The 27,713-nt window shown below is 40.9% G+C and overlaps 1 protein-coding gene across 2 annotated transcripts in view; it reads right to left on the bottom strand.

Annotated features, from left to right (window-relative positions):
* ENKD1 (enkurin domain containing 1) overlaps window positions 1-27,713 on the bottom strand; it is a 79,507-nt gene that overhangs the window by 18,825 nt on the left and 32,969 nt on the right. For both annotated transcript variants that reach the window (XM_053449735.1, XM_053449736.1), the window contains exons 4-5: window positions 11,959-12,128; window positions 10,261-10,407 (exon numbers count right to left, since the gene is read on the bottom strand). In XM_053449735.1, coding sequence (XP_053305710.1) covers window positions 10,261-10,407; window positions 11,959-12,128 — 317 coding nt within the window. The remainder of the gene's footprint in view (window positions 1-10,260; window positions 10,408-11,958; window positions 12,129-27,713) is intronic.

Here is a 27,713-nt window from a genome sequence, read left to right as displayed (position 1 = left end):
AATTTTTTTTTCCACACAAATTGTACTTTAGTTATAGATATACAGGTTCTGGTATATGTCACTGTCAAACAACACCCCAATGTGTGTTCAGGAACATCTCCCGAGTACAGCGATACCCCACATGCATGGGTTTGTCAGATTGTTTGGCTGGTAAAAGGCTACTTTTGGGGCATGCGTAATTCAGGTGGTCATTTGGTCATTCTGCCTCCATCTCCTCTTTGGAACATCTTTGAAGCCGGTTAACTCAATTTAACCCATTCAAACCATATATTTTTGAAAACTAGACACCCCAGGGTATTCCAAATAAGAGAGGCCTATCGACAGTTTGATCAAAGTGCAGTGTATCAGAAATTAAAAAGTGATCTGACTAAAAAACATAGAATCAAAAATCGAATAAGCTCTTGTCAGAAAATGAATACAATTACATCAATGTAATTAACCCTATTCTATATATTATTTATTATCTTCCAAAAACTGTTTGGAACAGCCTCCAGGAAGGACAATAGTTTCAGGTGTGAATTCTTTATTCTCAAATTTGTCAGAATATTTCGATCTTATTCTACAACCTTGTGTAAAGGAAATGGTGCCCTATTTGAAAGATACAATAAGTATATTAAAAATATTGGAAAATGAGAAATGGGAAGATGACTATATATTAGTCTCTAGTGATGTTTAACCATTATACACCAGCATGCCCCCAACTGTCCCGATTTAGGCGGGACAGCCCCGATTTTGGATCTCTGCCCCGCCTATCCCTTCCTCTGTCCCACTATCCCAGGCTGGCCCACCGGGATACCGGCGGCCGGAAGAGGCTTTCAATCCCGTTCGCAGCCGCTCAGCGGGTGTTTTGAATGTTGTCGGGCAGACCAACATTCAAAACAGCCGCTGAGCGGCTGCGAACGGGATTGAAAGCCTCTTCCGGCAGCCGGCGTCTAACGAAATTAAAGGGGCAGGTGTGCACGCACCACGCCGCCCAATTGGCCGTGGCTCAGCTCGTCGTCCCACCCCTTTTAAGATGTGGGACGAAGTGCTGAGGCATGGCCATTGGGCGGCGTGGTGTGTGCACGCCAGCCCCTTTAATTTCAGGAACGCCGGCTTCCACCCGCTGCCCCCACCAGACATCAGGAAGCAGTGGTTAGTCGGGGAGGGTAGTGTTATATGGGGGGCATAAGGCTTTTCTGGAGGCAGAGTGCCCCATGATATGCCTTTCAACCCCCTTTATGCCACTCTGCCTCTAGAGATGCCTTTTAACCCCCTATATGCCACTCTGGGGGTATAAGGCATTTCTGGAGGCAGAGTGGCATATAGGGGTATAAGGCATTTCTGGACGCAGAGTGGCATATAGGGGGTATAAGGCATTTCAGGTAGGCAGAGTGGCAAGCCTGGGGGCAGATGTGCATAACTGGGGGGGGGGCAGGTTGGCAAATAAAAGAAAATAAAAAAACCAAAATGTTTCAATCATAGCTTGGATTAAATATGAAAACATAGTTTACATGATTAATAAAGAAATAAGTTTCTTACAAGAATATCGTTTTATATACCTTTTTCATCTAAAAATGTTTGCAGTAGCAAAGGAGGGAGACTAACATTAGCCTTTTTTAATTAAAAAAAAAAAAATCTGCTGCTGTGGACTCCTCTTCCAATGATGCTCAGCCAGCATTATGGTGGACACCTGGCTGGCTAATAATCATAGGAATTTTAGTTCACAGCTAGCATCTGCAGCTTTACCGTTGCTGCACTTCCCATGACGCTCCGCCAGAATCATGGAAGTAGTATGTCTGGCTGAGCCTTATCGGAATTCAATTCAATCTTTTGGTTATTTTTAATATGCATGACTGTGCTGACAAAAATGAAGCGTGTTTTAACTGGCGATGCAAGCGCGACATTGTAAAGTGCAATTGCTTGTATCGGTGAGTTCTGCGAGATTTTTTTTTTATTTTTTTATTTTTAAAGTGTACCTCTTTCACATTTGGAAATGTTGGGAGGTATGCACCATTATTGATAACAAACAGGGATGTACAGCTGTTGATGATTAATAAAGGAAAATCCACTCCTGAGCTCATAAGGTTTATTATAGACGGAATAGATTTAGTTCTAAAGCATATTGGGATAGTGAAAAATACAGATCTAAATCACCCTCCAGTCATCTTGGATTTTAATAATTAGTCAAATTAACGTAAAAAAAATAATAAAAAAAAACATTAGCAAATTTCATTAAAAGATGACACTAAAAAAATACGCTCTCTACTGCTCTAAATATTATATTTAGGGGAACTCCAAATTTAAAACAAAAACAGTCCCTTTAGAACAATCCTTTTTAGAATTTATTTTTTTATTTTTATGGGTGTAAATTCTGTAATGCTGTAAGTAGCAAAATTTCCTCTTGAAATGTTATATAACAATGGAAAGAAATGTAATATAAAAAACTCCCTAACCTGCTATTCATCTATCTATTGGAATGCACTCCAATATATGGGACATACTTCTCGTCAATTAAAAGTCAGAATGAATAAACAACTCAGAAATATAAGGAAAAGATTTATACAGCATTCTATATCAAAACATTTTTTGGAGTGCCATAATAAAAACCCTGAAGGTTTCATTTTTTTGTGCAAAGGACAAAATACAAAAACATTGCAGAAATTGCAGAGTTTTTTTGTTGTTGTTTTTTTTTTTTTTATTAATACTTGTATGGATATTGACATATCCTATTATGATTTATATTTATTAAAGCTATCCTATTTTAACTCCTTAACATCCATTGACGGGTCAGGCAGGTCACAAAATAATGGTCACTTAATGACCTATGACGTGCCTGGCACGTCATTTCATTGAACAAGCTTACAAAGTGATCTACGATCACTTGCTTTGCTTAAACTGTGTTGCTGTAATGCCTCAATGCCTCCCCGTGGTCATCAACATCCGCCATACACTATCACCTCCTAAACTTCAATGGTGTTGCTGAAATGCCTCGATCACGACACATTCAGCGACACTGAACACTCACCCCAGGACGCCCTGTGACCACTGCGGAGAGTGGTCACAACTAGGGCTGCAACAACTAATCGATAAAATCGATAATAATCGATAATGAAATTCGTTGCCAAAGAATTTCATTATCGATTAGTTGAATCGATTATTATCGATTATAAAATGAGGGTTTTTTCAGAGCAAACGCTCTGAAAAATACCCCTCATTATATAATCCGTTTAGTCTGACTCACAGCAGCAGCTCCTACTTACCAGTCCTTCCCTGTAATCACTGTGACAACTGGCCCCGTCCCCTTCCTTCTCCCAGAAGGCCAGAACCACATGGCTGTGACACTCATCTAACTAAGTATAAAATTAATATTTGGGCTACTGAAAGTTAGGGGAGGTGGGGGTTAATTTAGGGGCAGCTATGGTTAATGGGGTGTTTAGGGGCAGCTATGGTTAATGGGGTGTTTAGGGGCAGCTATGGTTAATGGGGTGTTTAGGGGCAGTTATGGTTAATGGGGTGTTCAGGGTTAATTTAGGGGCAGCTATGGTTAATGGGGTGTTTAGGGTTAATTTAGGAGCAGCTGTGGTTAATGGGGTGTTTGGGGTTAATTTGAGGCAGTTGTGGTTAATGGTGTGTTTAGGGTTAATTTAGGGGCTGTTGTGGTTGACAGGGTCTTTAGGGTTAATTTAGGGGATGCTGTGGTTAATGGGGTGTTTAGGGTTAATTTAGGGGCAGTTATGGTTAATGGGGTGTTTAGGGTTAATTTAGGGTAGTTGTTTTGATGGGGTATTTAGAGTTAATTTAGGGGCAGTTATGGTTAATGGGGTGTTTAGGGTTAATTTAATGATGAGGACTGAGGGTTAATTTGATTAATTTAATAAAGTTAACTTAAGGTGCAGTTAGAGATAAAGGGGGGCAGACTAAAGGGAATCTAAATCCTGGGGGCCATGAAGATTAACCCAGCACTTATTTATAAAAGTATGGTGTCAGTGTGCTGTGAACAGGTCTGTGACTCTATGAGGGGACTATGAGATATCTGGGGGGTATAAGGCATATCTGGGGAGGACGGAGTGACATATCTGGGGGTATAAGGCATATACGGTATATAAAGGCATATGTGGGGAGGACGGAGTGGTGTATCAGGGTGTATAAGGCATATCTGGGGCCACAGTGGCATATCTGGGGGTAGAGTGGAGTGGCATATGTGGGGAGGGCAGCGTGGCATGTCTGGGAGGCAGTGTGGCATGTCTGGGAAGGATGGAGTGGTGTATCAGGGGATATAAGGCGTATCAGGCACGGTGGCATATGTGGGGGTGGAGTGGTATATGTGGGAGGCAGCATGGAGTGGTATATGTGGGAGGCAGCGTGGAGTGGTATATGTGGGAGGCAGCGTGGAGTGGCATATGTGGGAGGCAGCGTGGAGTGGCATATGTGGGAGGCAGCGTGGAGTGGCATATGTGGGAGGCAGCGTGGAGTGTGCATTTTATCAAAGTTTTTTATTCTGCTGTTTGTATTTAACATCATTTGTTTATTAAATTTATTTTAAATGAAAAATTTACATTAATTTTTTTTATCTGATTAATCGATTAATCGACAAAATAATCGGCCAACTAATCGATTATGAAAATAATCGTTAGTTGCAGCCCTAGTCACAACTGCCACTGCAAGTCATTTTGCCACTTGCAAGATGGCGTCGTGTCCTTAAAAATAACAAAGTTGGAAAAGTCTGCCAAAGTCATGCTGTGCCCCCCCATTTGAAGACTTTTTTTTTTTTGTAATAGACGCAGAGGAGAGAGAGAGATGCGCCGAACGGTCGATGAGGGATACGTTTTCATGTGTTGTTTATTTGATCTATCCCTTCAGTGCTGAGTTTACATGTGATTTCTAGTTGATCTATACCTGCAATGCTGGGTTTGTGTGTTCTGTTGGTTTATACCTGCAATGCTATGTTTCCATACATTATTTATGTATAACTGCAAATACAAGGGTTTTTTTTGTCTTATTCAAATCATGTGCTGTTTCCATGTGTTTATTTGATCTATACCTGAACTACAGGGTGTAAGTAAAAGAGCAGTATGGTTCATAGTGAATGAGGGGACAAATGGACTCTGGGGATAATTACAGGGGAGAGGACCTCTCAATGTCACGGTGCAGTCAGAAGGAGGGAAGACTGCACTGACTCTTACTGTCTTCCCCTGATCTGCAGTCAGTGTGGCAAATATATATTTTTTGTGTGGTAGCGAAGGGAGTGATTGCATGCAAGGGAGCGTTGAGCGTGGCCCAAGGAAATGCTTGGGTAGGGTCCAATTTTTTGACTATAAAATATATTGGCAACAGGGGCAAATATTATATATTTATATATATATTGGCAGCAGGGGCAAATATTTATATATGTTTTGGCAGCAGGGGCTAATATTTATTTATATATTGGCAACAGGGTCTAATATTTATATATATTGGCAGCGGGGTCTAATAATATATATTGGCTGCAGGAGCTAATATTGATATATATCGGAAGCAGGGACTAATAATATATATCGGCAGCAGGGGCTAATATTTATATATATATATATATATATTGGCAGCAGGGTCTAATTCTATATATTGGCTGCAGGGGCTAATATTAATAAAAATTGGCTGCAGGGGCTAATATTAATATATTTTCGGCAGGGGCTCATAATATATATCGGAAGCAGGGTGTAATAGTTCTGTATATCGGCAGCAGGGTCTAATATTTATATATATATATATCTATATATATATATATATTATATCTATATATATATATATCTATATATATATATATATTATATCTATATATATATATAGATATCTATATATATATATATCTATAGATCTATATCTATAGATATATATCTATAGATCTATATCTATAGATCTGTATATATATATATATATATATATATATATCTATATATATCTATATATATATATTGGCAGCAGGGGCTAATAATATATATTGGCAGCAGGGGCTAATATTAAAGAATGAAAAATAACTGCCAGTTCAGCTGTTATTTTGAAATCATATTTCAATCACGGTCTTTACTTCAAAGAGATAAGCACATATTATGTAGTTAAAAATGCACGTCTAACGCATATTATATATATATATATATATATATATATATATATATATATATATATATATATATATATATATATATATATATATATATATATATATATATATATATATATATACACCGTTTTATAATTGGCCCCACTACTTTGGAGCTGGAGACCCTGTAGAGAACTCTGGCTCTAAAGTTTATTATTATGAGCAAGTGCTAAAATTAGTGCTTTATCTTCCCAAAAATCTTGATATGGAAAGAGTTAAAGTAAAAGCATTTCAAATACCGAAAGGGTGTCTAATTTAAAAAAAAAAATGAATGGTTTGATGGGGTAAACGGGAGTGACCGGGCTCAAAGATAGGGCATAGGCACAGACTGACCAAAATGGGGGGGGCACACTTCCCAAATGTGGCCTTTTAGCCCCGAAACACCAGACAAACCCATGCATGGGTGGTATCACTGTACTAGAGAGATGCTGAACACATATTGGTATATGGTATTTTCAAGTGCTAGTATTTTAACCCTTTCCATGCATGAGATTCTACCACCAGTCTTTGCCAAAGTTTTTTTGTGTGTTTTTTCCACTGCTTACTTAAAATTAGTCACAATATCAAAACCACCCCATAAAAAGTATATGTTACTGAAAAGAAGACAACCCAGGGTATTTTACAAGGCTCATTTTGAAACCTTTCAAGCAGCTGCTTTATCTCCAATCACTTCCAAATTTAGCAATAAGGCAAACATGCATGTTGCTTTTCTGTTCTTGCCCAGAAAATAAGCAAGTGCAGAAAAAACACTATTTTATATAGTAGTAGTAGTAGTAGTATATAGCAGTATCCCCAAAGTTAGTTTGGCTTCTCCCCAATTCAAAATACCGCATGTACCGCAGAGAGATCTTCAATTCTCCCAATCTCCTCCACACGGAGCACCCAATCCCCGAGAGTCGGGAAGCAAGCCTTCTTCCAGAACAAGGGAATGTGGCTTTTGGCCGCATCTAGCACGTATCGGACAACAGAATTTTTGTACTGTGAAACAGAGCGTGCGGTATGGCGAAGCAGCATAGGTAGGGCCTGAAAGGGCGGAGGAGAATCCGAAAGCTCCCCAGAACCCACGTATCTCAGGGCAGTCCCCACCACACATGTAGCATAGTTCCCACATCGCCAGCATTTATCAGAAGTGTTTTGGAACATGAGGTGTAGCTTCTGAGGCATTCGATACCATTGTGTCAGAAGCTTGTAATTTGTTTATTGGGTCTTAGTCGCCCTGAAGCTTTTATGTGGGAAACCGAGACCTGTGAATCTCACAAAGGAAACCGGTTTCTGACTATAAGTAAGGATAATTATCTGTCCCAAATGGTACAGGACCCGACCAGAGGGGGCGCCCTACTGGACTTAATATTAACCAACAGACCTGACAGAGTAACTAATGTGCAGGTCAGGAACAAGAGAAAACCAATGTGGATAAATAAAAATGTAAAGGGGGCAATAAATTGCAAAAAAAGGCATTTAAGCTACTAAAACAGGAAGGCAGTGAGGAAGCACTAAAAAGCTAGCGGGAAAAAATTAAATATGTAAAAATCAGATAAAAGCAGCAAAAGTGGAGACAGAAAGACTCATTGCCAAAGAGAGTAAAACAAACCCCAAAATGTTCTTTAACTATATAAATAGTAAAAAGGTTAAAAATGAAAGCGTTGGCCTCTTAAAAAGTAATGAGGGAGAAGTTATAGACGGGGATCAGGAAAAAGCTAATCTATTAAATATATTCTTCTCTGCTGTATTCACAGAGGAAAATGAAATGCCAGGTAATATACAGCAGGATGAGATAAATGCCCCAGTACATGTCGCCTGTCTAACCCAGGAAGAAGTGCAGTGCCGCCTAAAAAAAAATCAAATTAGACAAATCACCAGGTCCAGATGGCATTCACCCCGCGTTCTAAGGGAGTTAAGTAATGTAATAGACAGACCCCTATTTCTAATATTCAAGGACTCTATGGTGACAGGGTCTGTTCCCCAGGACTGGCGCATAGCAAATGTTGTGCCAATATTCAAAAAGGGGACAAAAAGTGACCCGGGGAATTATAGGCCTGTTAGTTTAACTTCTGTTGTGTGTAAACTGTTTGAGGGTTTCCTAAGAGATGCTATTTTGGATGTCGTATATCTTGATTTTTCCAAAGCATTTGATACGGTGCCACATAAAAGGCTGGTACATAAAATGAGAATGCTTGGGCTGGGGGAGAATGTGTGTATGTGGCTCAGTGATAGGAAACAGAGGGTGGTTATTAATGGTACATACTCTGAGTGGGTGACTGTTGCTAGTGGGGTACCACAGGGGTCAGTTTTGGGTCTTATTCTTTTTAATATATTTATTAATGACCTTGTAGAGGGATTGTATAGTAAAGTATAAATGTATTAAATGGGAAAACACTGGGGACGACTGACATGGAAAAGGACTTAGGAGTTTTAGTTAACAGTAAATTTAACTGTAGCGACCAGTGTCAGGCAGCTGCTGCTAAGGCAAATAAAATCATGGGGTGCATCAAAAGGGGCATAGATGCCCACGACAAGGAAATAATTCTACCACTGTACAAGTCACTAGTCAGACCACACATGGAATACTGTGTACAGTACTGGGCACCAGTGTACAAGAAAGATATAGTGGAGCTGGAGAGGGTTCAAAGACGGGCAACCAGAGTAATAAGGGGAATGGGAGGACTACAGTACCCAGAAAGATTATCAGAATCAGGGTTATTTAGTTTGGGAAAAAAGACGGCTTAGGGGGGACTTAACCCCTTAACGTCCATTGCCGGGTCATGCAAAACGGTCACTTAACGACCTATGACGTGCCTGACATGTCATGAGACTTAAACAAGCTTAGAAAGTGATCAACGATCATAAAAATTATACAAAATTGTACACCTAATAGTATGCTCCCTGGTGCTTGGAAAGTCTGGAAAATCTATATAAATTAGGTATTTCTGAAATCAGGACACCTGAATTCATAAACTTGGAGGGGATTTTCCATCACTTTACCTAATTTTGTGAGGATTCAGAGGGAAAATGTAAAAAAAAAATTAGTTTATTTTTCTAATCTTCGCTAGTTTTTACTAAATTTCTCATTCTAAATTTTCAGCTAATCATCCAACTATGGTATCAAACGAAAGCTCTATCTCTCCTTGAAAAAACAATATATAGTTTACATGCGTACACTATTCACAGGAACAGAGAATAATCGCTAAACCGACATACCCCAAAAATGGCAAAATTGCTCTGGGCTTTGAGGTACCAAAAACCCCTGGGATTGAAGGGGTTAAGCAGATATTTTTTCTATTAAACAAACATGTATAGTCTATTCTCTTCTGTTTATTGCAGCCCATTTTGTGTGAGAGAGAGCAAGGTGAAATACAGTGTTGTAAATTTTAATATACTCACTGTCGAGGAAGAAGCCTGTGATGTGAACAACTAGGTATATCTGAAGACACTAGATCCAGCCATTTAGGGCTTTGTCTTTGGGAGTAAAATACCAAAGGGTATTATATACCCTTTATATATGAGTGTTATATATTCAAAATTTGCAAATAAACTACACTATAAGATTCCTGTTGTTCTTCTTCTTTTACAGAGAAGACATATACTATAGTGTCAGCTTTTTACAAAGATTAAGCGTAATTCTAGATATGCGCACCCTTACTAATGTTATAGATCTGTCACGTTTGGGGGTGAACTTGCGCTGTGTTCTATAGGGAGAGTGACAGGACAGTATGGCCCTATCTGTGACAGCTCATTTTACATTTAGTGCGTTAACCCCTTGTTGACAATTGAAGTGCCAGGACCGTCATGGCTTTAAAACGGATGCAGAAAGCGATCTACATTCGCTTTCCGCACCCAAAGGGTGTTGATGTAATGCCCCTCCCCAGAGCATCAACTTCAGCCAAACACCCGTTATAAAAGAGTTTAGGAGGCGATCAACAATCGCCTCCTAAACTTCAATGGTGTCGCTAAAATGCCTTGATAGCGAGGCATTCAGCGACATCGAGCGACATCGAACGACATCGAACACCCACCCCAGGATGTGCTGTGACCTCTCCATAGAGCGGGATAGGGTACACAAAAATAAAATCAGCCATTGTCACGAAGGGGTTAAGATAAATCCAGCACAAGCAACAACAAAGTTAGATAATATTATAGGTTACCTTGCAGTTTTGCTCTTCTGTGTCAACTGTAGATTTTGAACCGTCAGGATCTTGTGACAGTGATCGTTTAAAATGCATTCTTGAACCACAGCGAGAGTGAGCCTTTAAAAATTTCTGCGCTTCTGGCTTGGAAATTATTACATTCTCCTACAATTAATATCAATCAATACATTAGACAATTAGATCATTATTTATATAACATGATACATTTTAAAACACAAATCTCGCGTCATAAGCAGGCTGGCAATTGAAATGTAGCTGTGCTCAGTGCTGCAAAGTTTTACTACATAATATATCATTGTATATAATATACGATCTTCTCCGGTTCCAAGGTACAAAATATAGAACATATATCCACTACAGGTTTTAACATAGTACCTTCTATAGGGTCTCCATGCACAAGACTCACACCCTTCTCTCTCTCCCCCAACCAGACACCCAAATACCTTTAGAGAGGTATTTTATATCTTGCAGGAAATGGGGAAAGCTATATTCCTGTGGGCTGTAATTGCAATATTTATAATTTCTAGCAGGAGATAGAGAGTGCTCCAGCCTTTGGCTTACTATATGAACATTACACCCATTACACTGTTATGATACTCTAAAGACATGGCTGAATGAGTTTGGTGTGGAAGAACTTGACTCGCCTTACATTCGAGGTCATCTTATAATTGGACGTCAAATAGAGGTCTGACTATAAGACTTAGATCCAGATCCCCCCGGAGCGCTGCTGGGGACCTGGATCCTCCTCTCTGGCAACCTCCGCTGCTGCCGGCACTTCCTCCGAGGCTTCTATGATCGAGCGCTGGCATGACCTTCCGATGCTCCACCATAGAAGTGGAGGTTGTCTGCGTGCATAGTGCAGCCATTCGCTGGCTGCCAGAGAGAAGGATCCCCGCAGAGCTGCAGGAGACCTGGATTCTCCTCTCTGGCAGCAGGTGAACGTCTGCGCGACAACCTCCGCTTCCGCACGGCACTTCCACTGGGGCTTCTATGATGGAGCACATGATGTTTTTTTCCTATAGGGTAGCCTTATATTCGGGCCTTTTCTTTTTTTTTTCTAAATTAATATTCCATTTTTGGGCGTCATCTTATAATCATACCTGGGAACTCTCCGGGTTTGACTCGGAGATTGCTGGGTGAGCACTGCTTCTCCGGTTCTCTGGGTCAAGACCCGAATCTACCGGGTCACTGGGTCTTGACACGCCCACTCTACGCCCATTTTTCCTTTAAATAGGGACCACCCACCGACATCAGCGGGAACTCCCACTGACGTCAGCGGGCAGTCCTGGTCGCGTCCCACAAGGGAAGGCTCCGGGTAGCTGGAGCCCAGAAGTTCCCAGGTATGCTTATAATCAGGGTCGTTTTATAATCCAGCAAATGCAGTAAAATTAGATTTTGTAATGACACTAGTATTTAATCTTTTCTTTGTCAAATATGAACAATTCTTCTACCCGACCTTTAAGTGCTCCAATATTTTTTATTTATATATTTGAACATGTTTACTAAAGGGTACATTTATTGAAAAAATGAAATCTTCAACACAAGCACAGAATCGTAAGTAGCATAAATTTAAAATGAATTAAAATCCGTCCAACCTCATTAGTATAAAAATGTAGAAATGTGGAATAATGTAGTATTATTCTAATCAACGTATATTCTACTTTGATTCTAATTTGCCAGATGTGCCAACTTTACCTGAAGCTGTTTATTAAGTTTGGATTCCACATTCTCATATTTGTGTGATTTCCAAAGTGCTTTAACAGGCTTAGGACCCAATTGTTCTTTCTCCATTTCTTTCTCTCTGCATCTTTTCTGGATTTCTCTTAACCTTCTGATATTCTCTTTCTCGTGGTCCTTGACCTTTTCTGGTGGTTATAATATAAGGGTATTAAAAACCTGATAAACATATTCAGAATAAAAAGAGCCAACATAATAGCATCAAACTATTCCAGCCATTACATACCTGAGGTCTAGTGAGAGCATTGTAAATTTAAATATTCCATTCCTAATGCTTTATCAAAGTTTTCTTAACATAGTGAAAAAAAGTAAATCATGTCTAAGACAGGTACGTTGTAGATGCTTTGGGGCAATTCTGATTTGTGGTGTTAATTTTTTTGTAAATATATGTTTTATTGTTTTATCACAACAACAGAACAGGAGATAAGTGGGGAAGGGAAGACAAAGGGGGAAAAAAGGGGTCCATAAATCCACCGAATACAGGCAGATATATAGCCCAACGCAGTGGGCCAACATAGTCGAACACAGGGCATATACAGCGGTAAGAATAAAGCAGGTAGAATAACACATTGCGTACCACATTGACATACCAAAAGTAAGGCATCAAAAATCGTGTAAGCATAGATCCGCCCAGGCATAAACTGAAGGTCGAATAGGGGGCCTCAGGGGCCGATCAAAATAGGACATGATGGGGGTAAGTGTGGAGGCTCAGAGATGCAACATCCCTGACATAACAAGGGAAGGACACGGGGAAGGATGGCACACAAGAGGGAGAAGAGAAGATAAACAGGAAGGAGAGAGAGAAGAAAGAAAGAAAGAAAGAAAGGAGAAAAAAGAAAAAAAAAAGAAAAAAAGGGGAGGGGGTGCTCCCAGAAACCAGCACAGCTCCCCACCCCGGAAGCGACCCCTCACACCTGCAACAGGGCCCGAACGTCGGAGCTCCCAATATATTCCATCCAATAATACCACGTCTTCCGATACCTCTCACTTTGATCATCAGAGGACATGGCCAACTCCTCCAGAGACCTGATATGTTCCACTTTCAGGATCCACTCCCGAAACGAAGGTGGCAGAGGATCCTTCCAGTGAAGCGGGATTAAGGCTTTCGCTGCGTTTAGAAGGTGAGGCACTATCGACTTCCTATAGCTAGAGACCGATTGGTCAGTATGATGCAAAAGGAAAAAAAGCAGGCGAAAACGGTACCTGACGGTACACACACCTCCAACACGTATCTGGCACATCTGGGAAGGCAGCATGGAGAACGTCAGGGGACCTATACCAGCGGGTCAGGAGTTTGTACGAGGTTTCTTGCAGCTTAGTACTGCGTGAGCTTTTATGGGTGAGGAGAAAAATTTTGTCCCAGTCTTTCGAGCTTAAAGAGACCTGCAGTAGCTGCTCCCAGAAGCCTTGAAAACGTAGCGGGACAGTGAGTTGCGTCCGTAAAAGAAGTTGATATAATATCGAAACACCATGCAGAGGGAGGGATGGTCCAGTGCATAAGAGCTCAAAATTAGTAAGAGCACGCGTCATGGTATGTTTGCGAGCCGATTTAGAGAAGAAACTCAGCAATTGACAGTAGTGAAATTTATCGAGAGTGGTTGGCGGCCTGCTTGGTATAATCGTATCTAATGGTCTCAACCTGCAATCAAGTAAGAATTTGGAAATTGGAGCTCTGTCCGTCAACATGGTAGACAAAAAAGGGCCAGCAACCTGTCCCTGCGGGAAGTCAGGATTATTTCTAATGGGCGTCAGGGGTGAGGGATACGTCGTCAGAGAGTGCGATAAATGCAGCGAGTGTAGCGTGAGAAGCGTAGCCTTCACAAACGGGTGGGGGCGGGCGAAAGCTCGGGAGTGGTGACGCGGCAACCACAAGAGATGGTGCAGGGGCACAGAAATCGCCTGGGCCTCATTACCAACCCACAATTTATGTGCAGGACCATGGGACCACTCCAAGGCTCGCAAAAGGTGGCAAGCCTGAAAGTACAGGCGGGGGTCCGGCAGACCCGCGCCTCCACTTAATTTAGGCCTGCATAAGGTCGCAAACTGGATTCGGGGGCGCCCTCGAGACCATATGAAGCGCAGAAACATGGAACGTACCAAAGCGAAAAAGGCCCGGGGGATCTCTATCGGGAGAGACTGGAATAAAAATAAAAGCTTGGGCAATATAGCCATCTTGAGCGTGGCAATTCTCCCAAACCATGAAATATGTTGAGGGGACCATGCGTTGAGGTCCTTCTGAATAGTAGACAACAAGGGAGGGAAATTATGGCGGTAAAGCTCCGACAGGTCTCGCGTAAGCCAGACACCCAAATACCTCTGCTTCTCCCCACACCATTTGAAGGGGAAGCTAGAACGCAAATGCAGCGTAGCCACATTAAGGTTCAGGATCTCAGATTTGAATTATTAATTTTGAGATTAGCCAAATCCCCGTATTCTTTGAACTCGTTAGCGTTAGCCGTGGTTGCGTGACAACAAAGAGTAAGTCGTCGGCATAACCCAGGACCTTGTGCATTGTGGTGTTAATTTTGTGTATTGACCAAGCAGGGAAACAGAAAAAAATCTTAATCAAAGGACCACATTTGCTCGATTATAAGACAACGATAAGATGACCCCCAACATTTGAATATTAATTTAGGGGGGGGGGAAGGCTGAATATAAGACTACCCTATTGGAAAGGTTTTATTAGTAAATATTTATTCACATGTAAACTTTTTTCATATTTAATAAAAACTATGATTGAGAAAAATGACTTTTTTGTTTTTGTTTTTCTGGATTTTCTTTTAGTTGCCAACCTGCCCCCCAGTTAATGCCTTCCCTGATATGCCTCCCAGAAACGCTTTACGCTCCCCATATGCCATTCTGACCCCAGATATGCTTTATACCTCCCTATATGCCACTCTGCCTCGCTGATATGCCTTATATCCCCTATATGCCACTCTGCCTCCACAAATGCCTTATACCCCCCCATTTGACACTCTGCCCTACACCCCTGACTTACCGATGCATCCCTTGACTTGTCCCCCGTGCTTCAGACTCCCTGGCGTCTAGTGGGGGCAGCCGATGGACGTCTGCGCAATGTGCATAGAAAACCTTCGCTGCCCATTAGTTCCACCAAGGCTTCTATGACCGAGCACCGGAAGGTCATGTTACGCTGGTGACATGATGGAGCACCGGAAGGACATGTGACGCCAGCGCTGCGTCTTCTAAGCCCCAGAGGAAGTGTCGGCAGCAGTGGAGGTTGCCAGAGAGGAGGATCCAGGTCCCCAGTAGCTCTCGAGCAAATACGGTAATATTTGGTGTGACCACCTTTTGCCCTTAAAACAGCATCAATCCTTCTAGGTACACTTGCTCAAATTTGTGGGGGCATATAGTTAGGTGTATTATTAAACAAATATACCAAATAGGTGGTAATGATCATCAATTTAACCCCTTAAGGACCAGGCTGTTTTTTTATTTTTCTACCCTTCCTGAAAAGGAAAGAAAATGTAATTTTATTCTATCTTATTGGGGTTTTTTTCATCATAAGGTGGTCTTTCTTCTAATGCCATTTTTTATCATATCATCTAATTTACTACAAACAAATTAAAATATGGTGAAAATTTGAAAAAAGCACATATGCTATTTGGGACATCTTTGAACCTGGCCCTTTCCATTTTACTCCATCAAACCATATATTTTTGAAAACTACCACCAAAGGTATTTCAAATGCTGGTATTTTAACCCTTACCATGCACTAATTCTACTACCACCCTTTGTCAAACTTTGTGGTAGTAATTAATTTTGTGGGTTTTTTTCACATAATGTAATTGAAGTATAAATTTACGGCTCCTGAAATATGTGTTCAACAACATCTCCCGAGTGCAACGATATCACCCATGCATGAGTTTGTCAGGTTATCGGGGGCTAAAATGCCACTTCAGGTTTTCAACTTAGACTTTTGACATGTGGTCCTTCTGCCCCCAAGTCCTAATTGGGCCAGCTATGAAGCGGGCCAATTCAATTTATCCCATCAAACCAGATATTTATGAAAACTAGACACCTCAAAGTATTTCAGCCCTTTCCATCCACGCATTCTACCAATAGCCTTTGCCAAAGTTTGTGGTAGTATTTTTTTTTCACACAAATTGTACTTCAGGTATGAATTTATAGGTCCTGGCATATGTCACTGTCAAACAACCCCTCAATATGTGTTCAGTAACATCTCCTGAGTACAGTGATAGTACCCATTCACGGGATTGTTTGGGGGCTAAAATGCCACTTTTGGGAGGAGTGCATTTTTCAATTTAGAATTTTACCATCTGGTCATCCTGCTTTCTTGGCCACAGTGAGCTAGTGATTCTGTATCTTCCAGACAGATGTATATAGATATAGATTAGCCCATATTTTAGTCATGTATTTTTATGTCCTCAATAGATGCTGGGCCTTGGTTGGGGAAGATGGGATCCTTGGGAAACCATAATATGTTGAGTGAGGGGTGAATTATTGTTCTACTGGGTTATTAAACTACATATTTCCTCCTTGTATGATGGAGGCTCAGGCTTATGCAGGGCACCTGGTGTACTCCTCTTACGTTTACCTCCTGGTATGAAGTAATTCTCAGGATAACAATATTTTATAATCCAGACATATTATTAATATTTATTAAATAAAAAGAATATATTAAATAAATAAAATAAATAAATTAGTCCCTTTTTTCCAGTGTTCAATAATTCATCATCAAGTTAATCAAGGCATTTACATCATGATAATAGTTAACCAGGAGAATTCTAAATCATTTTTTTATATTGTCCTTAAGTGGGGAAGAGATTAATTTGCAGTAAAGCTATGCAAGTTCCACCTTTCCCTTATTTCTGAAGATACTTCATACGTAGAATTAAATAGGTCAGTCAATCAATAAGCAGTAATTAATCAACATAAGTCAAAATCAAGAAGTGTTTAAATGAATTATACTGATTCAATTTTATTGAGTGGGAGACAAATCAGTTGTAGTAAAGCTTAAGCAGCTGAGCAGGAGTCCAGATAAAAGCCCAATATAACATATTCGTATTAAACTTTATACTGTAGTGCTTTCTTCAGTCAAGAATATTCAATCAGTCAAATATATTCAGAATTTAACACGCCGTTAATAGCTTAGATTATTTGACGTGAAATGCTTCCTGTGTAGCTGAGACTTAATTATATTCTTAGCCAAAATCACAGAGATGCAAAGAAATAGTGTTAGTAATTTAAAAAAATGATAAAAAGGTTTTGTGCCGTGTTAGCCGTTGAGAAAACAGGAGAAAAGTATAGTTAAAATGATAACATTCATTGGCTAACTGAGAGTTTAATTGTGAGCTTTCTAGACCAAGTTGTTAGGTCCCTTCCTCATGCATTAATGAAGCTTAACAGACTTTTCTAAATACAAAAGCACAATTCACAAGTTAACAAAGACTTTAGATAAACACAGAGGTATTGGGGGATTTGTTCAGCAGTAAATTAGCTGGACTAGCAGAGATCCAATGGACAGATATGGTTCAATCAAAGCATCCTTGGTCAGTTTACTCTGGTTAGAGGGGCCATAAAACCATTTGCCATATGCCAGATCCATGAAGGTGTCAAATGTTCCCAGGAATAAGTTTTTTGTCTCCCAGAGGGAAAGAAAAATATGGGAGGTCAAACTAAACCCTTTTATTAACCTACTCACTGGCCTCAATAGAGGCAGAGAATTCATCTCCCATTATAACATTACAACCCATTAATCCTCTCACAATTCGAATGATAACCGCATCTGTTCAGATCCTATGGACCGAGATAAACACCTCCAGAATCTCAGGGAGGAATTCATCAACCATGGGTACAGTATACAAATCACAGACTCCCAAATACAGAAAGCTATCAATATCCCCAGAAAACCTCCTGAGATACCGGCAGCCACAAAAAAGATCGATACAATCCATAAATGGAAGCTCTGCGCAAGATCTCAAAGGAATTACAAGAAATCTTGCACACTGATGAAAGACTTCGGACAACATTCCCACATCCCCCACTGCTTTCATTCAAACAGCCTCCCAATCTCAAACAATGTATAGTGAAGAGCACCCTTCACAGGCGAACAGCAAATGGTACCTCTCCCTGCCAACAAAAGAGATAAAAGATGAGAGTTGGTACCGTGTTAGCTGTAGAATTACAGGAGACAAGTGGAGTTTGAATGATACCTTTATTGGCTAACCGAGTAAATATAGATTGCAAGCTTTCAAGACCTCTTAGGTCCCTTCATCAGGCATGTTATACAACAATGTGAAATACCTCTCTCTAAGTATCAGTCAAATAACATGGTTAAGAATGGGAAGCAGATAACATCAAAATGTCTAAGGCAAGGTTCTTTGATCAGTTTTATGGAGTCATAAAAGGAGGTATTCACAACTCTAATGGGGTCAGGTTGTGTGCATGTCTGGTTTGTTAATCTACAAAGTGATTAGGGCTGCAACTAACGATTATTTTAATAATCGATTAGTTGGCCGATTATTTTTTCGATTAATCGATTAATCGGATAAAAAAATACATTATTTTAAATTGAAGAAAAATTGCAATAAAAAACGTACAATTTACACTTTCATCTCTTTATTGCAATGGCCTCTCTCTATTCACCTTCTTATTTTACTGACATAATAATAAAAGCTACAAGAACCCAAACACAGTGTTTCTCAAACTAGGTTTTAATACAAAGTTATTAGTAAATATTAATTCATATGTTAACTATTTTTCATATTTAAATAAAAAAAAATGTATTTACCAAACTGCCCCCGGTTATGCACATCTGACCCCCAGCTTGCCACTCTGCCCCCATATATGCCTTATACCTTTTATATGCCAGATTCCACTGTGCCCCCTGATATGCCACTATGCCCCTGATATGCCTTATACTCCTTATATGCCAGTGATATGCAACTGAGCCCCCTGATATACCTTTTACCCCCTGATATGCCTAATATCGATATGCCTTATACCCCCTATATGCCCTGAAATTCATAATACCCCCCCATACACCACTATAACTCACCCATACACCACTCTGCCTCCTCCCCCTCCCATACACCACTCTGGCTCCTCCCCCTCCCATACACCACTCTGGCTCCTCCCCCTCCCATACACCACTCTGGCTCCTCCCCCTCCCTTACATCACTTTGGCTCCTCCCCTCCCATACATCACTTTGCCTCCTCCCCCTCCCATACTCCACTCTGCCTCCTCCCCCTCCCATACTCCACTCTGCCTCCTCCCCCTCCCATACTCCACTCTGCCTCTTCCCCTCCCATACATCACTTTGGCTCCTCCCCCTCCCATACTCCACTCTGCCCCCTCCCATACACCACTCAGGCTCCTCCCATACTCCACTCTGCCTCCTCCCCCTCCCATACATCACTTTGGCTCCTCCCCCTCCCATACACTTTGCCTCCTCCCCCCTCCCATACTCCACTCTGCCTCCTGTGAACCTCCGTTGCTGACAAGACACCAGGGAGCCGGGTAGAGAGGCAGAGTGGCGTATGGGAGGGGGAGGAGCCAGAGTGGTGTATGGGAGGGTGGCTCCCATACACCCCTCTGACTCCTCCCCCCTCCCATACATCACTCTGCCTCTTCTACCCGGCTCCGTTACTGACAGGCACTTTCACTGCAGCTTCATAGAAGCCTCAGTGTAAGTGAAGGGCAGTAACGGAGTCTGTCTGTGCGATGCAGACCCTCACCGGATGACAGAGAGGATGATTCTCTGTCAGCCGGTGGGGGTCTGCATCGCACAGACTCCGTTACTCACCATCACTTACACTGAGGCTTCTATGAAGCTGCAGGGAAAGTGCCTGTCAGTAATGGAGCCGGGTAGAGAGGCAGAGCAGTGTATGGGAGGGGGGAGAGGAGGCAGATGGGAGGGGGGAGAGAGACGGAAGTGAGAGAGACCGGCCGACAGTGAGGGGAATCCAGGTCTCCTGCAGCGTTGCGGGGGATCTGGATTCTGGTGTTATAATCCGATCTCTGTTTGAGGTCGGATTATATAAGGAGAGGAGTTTTTCACAGCATTTGCTCCGAAAAAAAACTCTTTTTATAAATCGATAAAAATCTATTCGATTAATCGATAAAGTGATAATTGGATATACATTCCCATCCCGGTTGAGGCCAGCATTTAAAGAGTTAAATATGAGTATTAATTTAACCTCCCATATTTTTCTCTCCCTCTGAGTTTTGAACAGTCCCATTAATACAGCCAGTCTGATGTCTCTGATACTATGTCCATTTTGGCAAAAATGTTCTCCCACTAGTGTCTCTGCTCTCTTGTTGTTGATGTTGAATCTGTGTGAATTAAACATTTTATGCAGTGGCTGGCATGTTTCACCCACAAAGAGGGCACTTGGACACATAATAAGGTAAACCACATTAGAAGAATTGCAGGAGAAGGCACCATTGATCTTATGGTATGTATTTGAATTTAGTATAGGCACCATGTCCACAGTGTGGATGTGTGTGCATGTTTTACACCTTCCTTGTGGGCACTCCTGGTTAACAGTTGTTTAAGATTGGGGGGCTGTCTGAGGGAAAGTAGGGGAGGCTGTCATCGGTGTGTAGTGTTGCTTGAAGTTCTTTAGATATTTTGCGTAGAGCTTCTACTTGGGGGTGGAAAGTGACAACCAGAGGCAAACGGGTTCCATTATGATGTTCTTTGTATTTTAGTATTTTTTTTCTGGGAATGTTGGTGGCTTTCTGTATCTGGTTGCCAATTATCCAGGCATTGTAGCCCTGGTTCATAAAGTCCCCCCTTAGTTTCCGGAGCTGTTTGTCATGATCTGCTGTATCAGAACAGATGCGGTTGTATCTTATGGCCTGGCTGTATATGATAAAGTTTTTTGTATGTTTAGGGTGGAAGCTGTTGTTTTTAAGGTAAGTTGGTCTGTCTGTTGGTTTGTGATACAGGGATGTGTGGATGGAATTGTTCCTAATGCTGATGGTGGTGTCCAGGAAGTTTATTTCTGTGGGTGAGTGGCTGATTGTGAGGTTGATGTTGGGGTGGAATGCGTTGTAGTTCTCATGGAAGGTGAGAAGTTCCTCTTTGCTGGCGGTCCAGATGATTAGAATATCATCTATATAGCGAAGGTACACCAGGGGGTTTGTTTGGCAGGTGGATATGAAATCTTCTTCTAATTTTGCGATAAAAAGGTTGGCGTATTGTGGCGCCATTCGAGTACCCATCGCAGTCCCAGTTTTCTGGATGTAGAGGTCCTGTATATAAGTATAAATTGAATGAGCTGTTTAACTGATTCAGTGTCCATATTGTGTCGGTTGATGTATTCCTGGCATGCTGCTATGCCATCTCTGTGTAGGATGTTAGTATATAGGGATAAACATCCATGGTGGCCAGGAGAGTGTTCTGTGGGAGTGGGGCCAAGTCAGCCAGTTTGTTTAACCCCTTAACGACAATCCCCGTACATGTACGGGGTTGCCGTGCAACGGGTTAACGACAATGCCCGTACATGTACGGGCTGCCGTTAAATAGCTGCATCGCCGCGATCGCGGCGTTTTCGCCGCGATCGGCGGCTTTGCAGCATCCACGGAAGCCTCACAAGTGAGGCTGACCGTGGATTCGGGGAGGGCAGCCCTCGGCAGCCCTCCCCGGAAGAAAAATGGCCGCCGCCGCACCGATCATGAAAGATCGCGGCGGCGCCCGGCTAAAACAGCTTAGGAAGCGATCTGAATCGCTTCCTAAGCATAAATGGTGTTACTGACATGCCTCGATATCGAGGCATGTCAGTAACACTACCCCCCTACCCCGATCACCTTGTGATTGCTCCGAGGAGCAACCACAAGTGCCATCCTGTAAATGACGTTGCCGTCATTCACAGGATGGCATCAACAATAGAAATGAGTTCATAGAGGGTCTATCCAGACCCTCTTGTGAACTCTCGAGCTCCTCCTGCAGGTTGAATGCAGGTACTGCATCCAACCATGCAAGGTCAATGGAGCCCAGCTCACTAATGAGTGATTAGTAAAAAAAAAAAAAAAAAAAAAAAAAATTAAAAAAAAATTAAAAAAAAATTTTTTTAAAAAATGTTTAAAAAAAATAAAAATAATATGGTAACATATACAAATCCCCAGTCACCAAAAAAAAAAAATTAATAAGCAAGTCCTAAAATTCTTTATCTTTACAAAAATTCCAGCATGGAAAGAGTTAAAAATATTGGCATTACAAATGCCCATAGGGTGTCTCGTATTAAAAAATGCATGAGTGGATGGGATAAATTGAATTGGCCGGGTTCAAAGGTGTCCCAAATATGGGACATGGGGGCAGTAGGATCAGATGTCTAAATGGCCAAAAAATACACACCTCACAAAGGCGGCCTTTTACCTCCCAAATAACCCAACAAACCCATGCATGTGTGGTATCACTGCGCTCAGGAGATGTTACTGAACGCATATTGGGGTGTTGTGTGACATGGACATATACCAGGAGCGATAAATTTATACCTGAAGTACAACGTGTGTGAAAAAAATACAAAAAAATTTACTATCATAAAGTTTCACAAAGGCTGGTGGTAAAATTAGTGCATGGAAAAGGTTAAATTACCAGCATGTGAAATACCTTGGGGTGTCTAGTTTTTAAAAATATATGACTTGATGGGGTAAATTGCATTGGCCGGCTTCAAAGATACCCGAAATGGCACATGGGGGGAAGAATTACCAGATTTGGAAAAAAAGGTTTTGAAATAGCAAAACGCTACCTGTACTTATTGCCCCATAACGTGCAGAAAAAAGCAAAAAAACATAAAAACATTGGGTATTTCTAAACTCAGGACAAATAGTAGAATCTATTTAGCATGTTTTTTCATTCGTTTTTGCAGATGAGTAAAAGTTTTTTGTTTAAAAAGTGAGAAAAAGTAATTTTTTAACAAAAAATCCCCATATTTTATCATTTTTTTTATAGTAAATTAGATGATATGATAAAATTAATGGTATCTAAAGAAAGCCCTGTTTGTCCTGAAAAAAACAATATATAATATGTGTGGGAGCACGAAATGAGAAAGAAGAAAATCACAGCTAAACAGGAACACCGAAAAATGTTAAAATAGCCATTGTCCCACAATATACTACGAGTAATAACCCCTATTGTCCTTAAGGGGTTAAGAGGTCTGTGGTGTCCTGAAGGAAGGTGGGTGTTTGTTTTACTAGTGGTTGCAGGGTGTTTTCAATCCAGCCAGATATATTCTCTGTCAGTGTACCGAGAACTACAACGTATTAGACCCCAACATCAACATCACAATCCAGAAAACTGGGACTGCTATGGGTACTCGAATGGCATCACAATACGCCAACCTTTTTATGGCAAAATTAGAAGAAGATTTCATATCCACCTGCCAAACAAAACCCCTGTTGTACCTTCGCTATATAGATTATATTCTTATCTGGACCGCCAGCAAACAGGAACTTCTCACCTTCCACGAGAACTACAACACTACTTAAAGAGATGTGAGACCTGTGCACACATCCTTCCCACTGATGAAATACAGATACCAGGCTCACACTTACACCACAAAATCAATGGCTGCTTTACATGCAAATCATCCAACGTGGTGTACCTCATCATGTGTGCTAGATGTCCAACAGCGATGTACGTGGGGGAAACAGGCCAAGCATTACACAAACGGTTTAATTCCCACAGACATACCATCAAACAGAAAAAAATAGATACACCTGTTAGAGAACATTTCTGTCAGCCTGGGTACAGCATTTGGGATGTGAAGCTGTCAGTACTGATGGGATAGTTCCGCACCCAGAGGGAGAGACAAATATGGGAGGTGAAACTAATATACCGTTTAAATACCCTACTCACTGGCCTCAATAGAGACAGAATTCATCTCCCATTATAACATTACAACCCATTAATCCTCTCACAATTCGAATTAAGTACAAACAAATTATTCCTGGGAACATTTGACACCTTCATGGATCTGACATATGCCAAATGGTTTTATGGCCCCAGGGAGTAAACTGACCAAGGATGCTTTAATTGAACCATATCTGTCCATTGGATCTTTGCTAATCCAGCTAATTTACTGCTTAACAAATTCCCCAATACCTCTGTGTTTATCTAAAGTCTTTGTTAACGTGTGAATTGTGCTTTTGGATTTAGAAAAGTCTGTGCTAGCTTCATTAATGCCTGAGGAAGGGACCTAACAACTTGGTCTCAAAAGCTCGCAATTAAACTCTCAGCCAATAAATGGTATCATTTTAACTATACTTTTCTCCTTTTATTTAAAAAAGAAATTAGTAATGTAATATAAAATACCTTTTTATTGAACATTCCATGTTCGACAGTATAAGCCTTCCTTTTGTCAAGATAAACATCTAAGTGAGACATGGGCAGCAGTATAGGGGTTAAGAAGCAGGATAGAGACTGATGAGGTACAGGTCATAGCAGTTTGTTGTAAATTAGTTTAACCAGTGTAGAGGCGGTAAGGGGAGTGAGGGTAATTATGGCATTGCTAAAAAAAAAACAAAAAAAAAAAAAACCTCATACACCTCATAAACCTCATATACATCTCTTTAGATAAATAAACCAAGTTAGGCCTGTAACATGAGGATAATGCATAAATTAGAGTAAAATCACAGAAAATGTGACAGGAATACTATTTCCATGTTTAATCAGGTGTCTTTAGTGTTGAAATGCTTAATCATCTTTATTTCAAAATGTTTTTGGCTTGTGTGTTTACAAAGTTCCACTTCAGTACTTTTATCCTGAGGTCCTTAACCCCTTAAGGACCGGGCTCGTTTTTTCTTTTTGTACCCTGTGGGACCGAGGCTGTTTTAATACTTTTGTGATGCTTGTGTTCAGCTGTAATTTTCTCCTCACCCATTTAGTGTACCCACATAAGTTATATATTGTTTTTTTTCAGGACAAGATGGGCTTTCTTCAGATACCATTATTTTGATCGTATCATCTTATTTACTATAAAAAAATAAAAAAAAACATGGTGAAAAATTGAAAAAAAAAACAAATTTTATGACTTTTATTTGAAAAATCTTTTACTCACCTATAAAAGCAAGTAAAAAAACTAGCTAAATAGATTCTACTACTTGTCCTGAGTTTAGGTATATGTCACTGTCAAACAACTCCCCAATATGTGTTCAGGAACATCTCCTGAGTACAGCGATACCCCACATGCATGGGTTTGTCAGGTTGTTTGGCTGGTAAAAGGCTACTTTTGGGGCATGCGTAATTCAGATGGTCATTTGGTCATTCTGCCTCCATCTCCTCTTTGGAATATCTTTGAAGCCGGTTAACTCAATTTAACCCCGTCAAACCATATATTTTTGAAAACTAGACAGCCCAGGGTATTCCAAATGCTGTTATTTTAACCCTTTCCATGCACCAATTATACAACTACACTTTATTAAACTTTGTAATAGTAATTTGTTTTATTTTTTTTTTCACACAAATTGTTCTTTAGTTATAGATATACAGGTTCTGGTATATGTCACTGTCAAACAACACCCCAATGTGTGTTCAGGAACATCTCCTGAGTACAGCGATACCCCACATGCATGGGTTTGTCGTGTTGTTTGAGATTTAAAATGCCACATTTGGGAAGTGCGCTTTTTTTCTCCGTTTTGGTCAGTCTGTACCTATGCCCTATCTTTGAGCTCGGCCACTCCAATTTACCCCATCAGCCATTTTTTTTTATATTAGACACCCCTTGGGTATTTGAAGTGCTTTTATTTTAACTCTTTGTTGAGATTTTTGAGAAATTTTAGCACTTGCTCAAAATAATAAAATAATAATAATACATTTTTTATTTTATTTTTTTAATACTTTTTTTTATATTTTTTTTATACATTTTGCTGGCACTGGATGGTTCATCTAGTGACATCACTGCATAATTATTTTTAAATGTTAGCACATTTTTTTCCCATTTTCTTTTTTGTTTTTTTATTATTTTTTGAATATTTTACTAATCACATTGTGATTAGAAAGCTAGGCTCCATTGACTTGCATGGTTGAATGCAGTACCTGTATTCAACCTGCAAGTGGAGCCAGAGTTCTCTAGACGGTCTGGAGACCGTCTAGCGAACTCTTTCATCTTTATTGTTTTTTTTTTCCCGGGCGCCGCCATCTTGCTGAGGGCGAAGATCACCGGCAGATGCGGCTGTGACCGCTCTCCGGAGCGGTCACAGCCCATCCAGAGGTAAGTGTTTGGTGTTGCTGGATGCCTCTTGATCGAGGCATTACAGCGACACCATTTAAGTTTAGGAGGCGATCGTTGATCGCCTCCTAAACGCTTTTAAAACGGGCGCCCGCCGCCATACAATGTATGGCGGCTGTTGACGCCCCGTGGAGGGGCCAGACATGGCCCCCGATGCCGATCTCGGCCTTGCTGAATGCCTCGACATCGAGGCATTACAGTAAAGCCGTTTAAGCGAAGAAAGTGATCGTTGATCACTTTCTAAGCTTATTTAATTTTTTGACGGTTCAGGACCGTCAAAGGTCATTAAGTGACCGTTTTTCCATGATGGTCCTGAACCGGCAAAGGTCGTTAAGGGGTTAATGGAGTGGTGCCCCTTGGTGTATTGGTGGCAGACCAGGGTGCAGTTGTTGTAGAGAGAGAGTGTATATGTAAGTCCATCCTTAGTCTCAGTTTCTGATCATGTACTCAACATTAGCAGATGTATGTACATGTGTATGATACCTTGATATTGTATGTTTTGTTGTTGTGATGGGCAGTATTCCCATTACATATGGGTTTGCATAGCTAATAGCAAGATATATTGCATAGTTTGGTACCGGACTCAATAATATTTTGTACACTCTGCAATTTCGCAGAGGTGGAATATTTATTTTAGCGCTGTATCCTGTCAGTAGTGGCTGTAAATCCTTATAAACTTTGCAGATTCCCTCTAGTGTAGGTTTGTATGTAGCCACTAATGGGATACATATAATGGTATCAGTAGCAGTGATACAGTTTGTGTAAGTCAAAGAATCTCAGTTCTAAGAAAGCCATAACGAGATTAGCATATTGTGGTGCCATCTTTGTGCAGTTCCCATCAACTGAATGTAGAAATTTTGGTTAAAAGCAAAGTAATTATGAATTAATTTAATTAAGTTACTGCTTCAGGGCTATACAATTGTTTTGGGAATACAAAGGTTTGTCTTTGATAACGCTAGTTGTTTTATGGACAAAGGGTTTTAACCCCCTTCGCAGACCAGCACATACATCCCCCCCCCCGAGCCTTCGATCACTCCCAGCGAGAGATTCTGTAGGCTCAAAACGTAATCCACCGGCTGCCCCCACTTGCATACCTATAAGTAAGGTGCATTATGGAAAACCCAAGGGATTTCAGTAAGAAACACAGAAGATAAGTGGGTTCTCTTCAACTAACTTAATAAAGCACATATCCCATGGTTATAAAATACCCCATCTCCAACAGGCCCCATCCTGTCCCCAGTGGGATGGGGGTTAAAATAATATAACAAGCCATTCAGGGAGTTATTCCCTCCCTGCCCATTGACCCACTCAAGCTGCAGGAAAAACTTTAACTCACCCATAAAAACCATCTGCAGAGGCATTGACCACATACCATACTTCTCCAGCTCCCTCCATTCTTGCCCTTAAGGCTATCCTGACCTGATGGCAGGTGGTTGCCCAGGAGTGTGTATATAAACTCACGTTCACCATTGCATCCAACAGTCATGGGAATGGGC

The sequence above is a fragment of the Spea bombifrons genome, chromosome 10, assembly GCF_027358695.1.
Source record: "Spea bombifrons isolate aSpeBom1 chromosome 10, aSpeBom1.2.pri, whole genome shotgun sequence".
Lineage (NCBI taxonomy): Eukaryota > Metazoa > Chordata > Amphibia > Anura > Pelobatidae > Spea > Spea bombifrons.
Note: the sequence above shows the minus strand (reverse complement) of the source record. Positions and strands in the feature narration are given on the sequence as shown.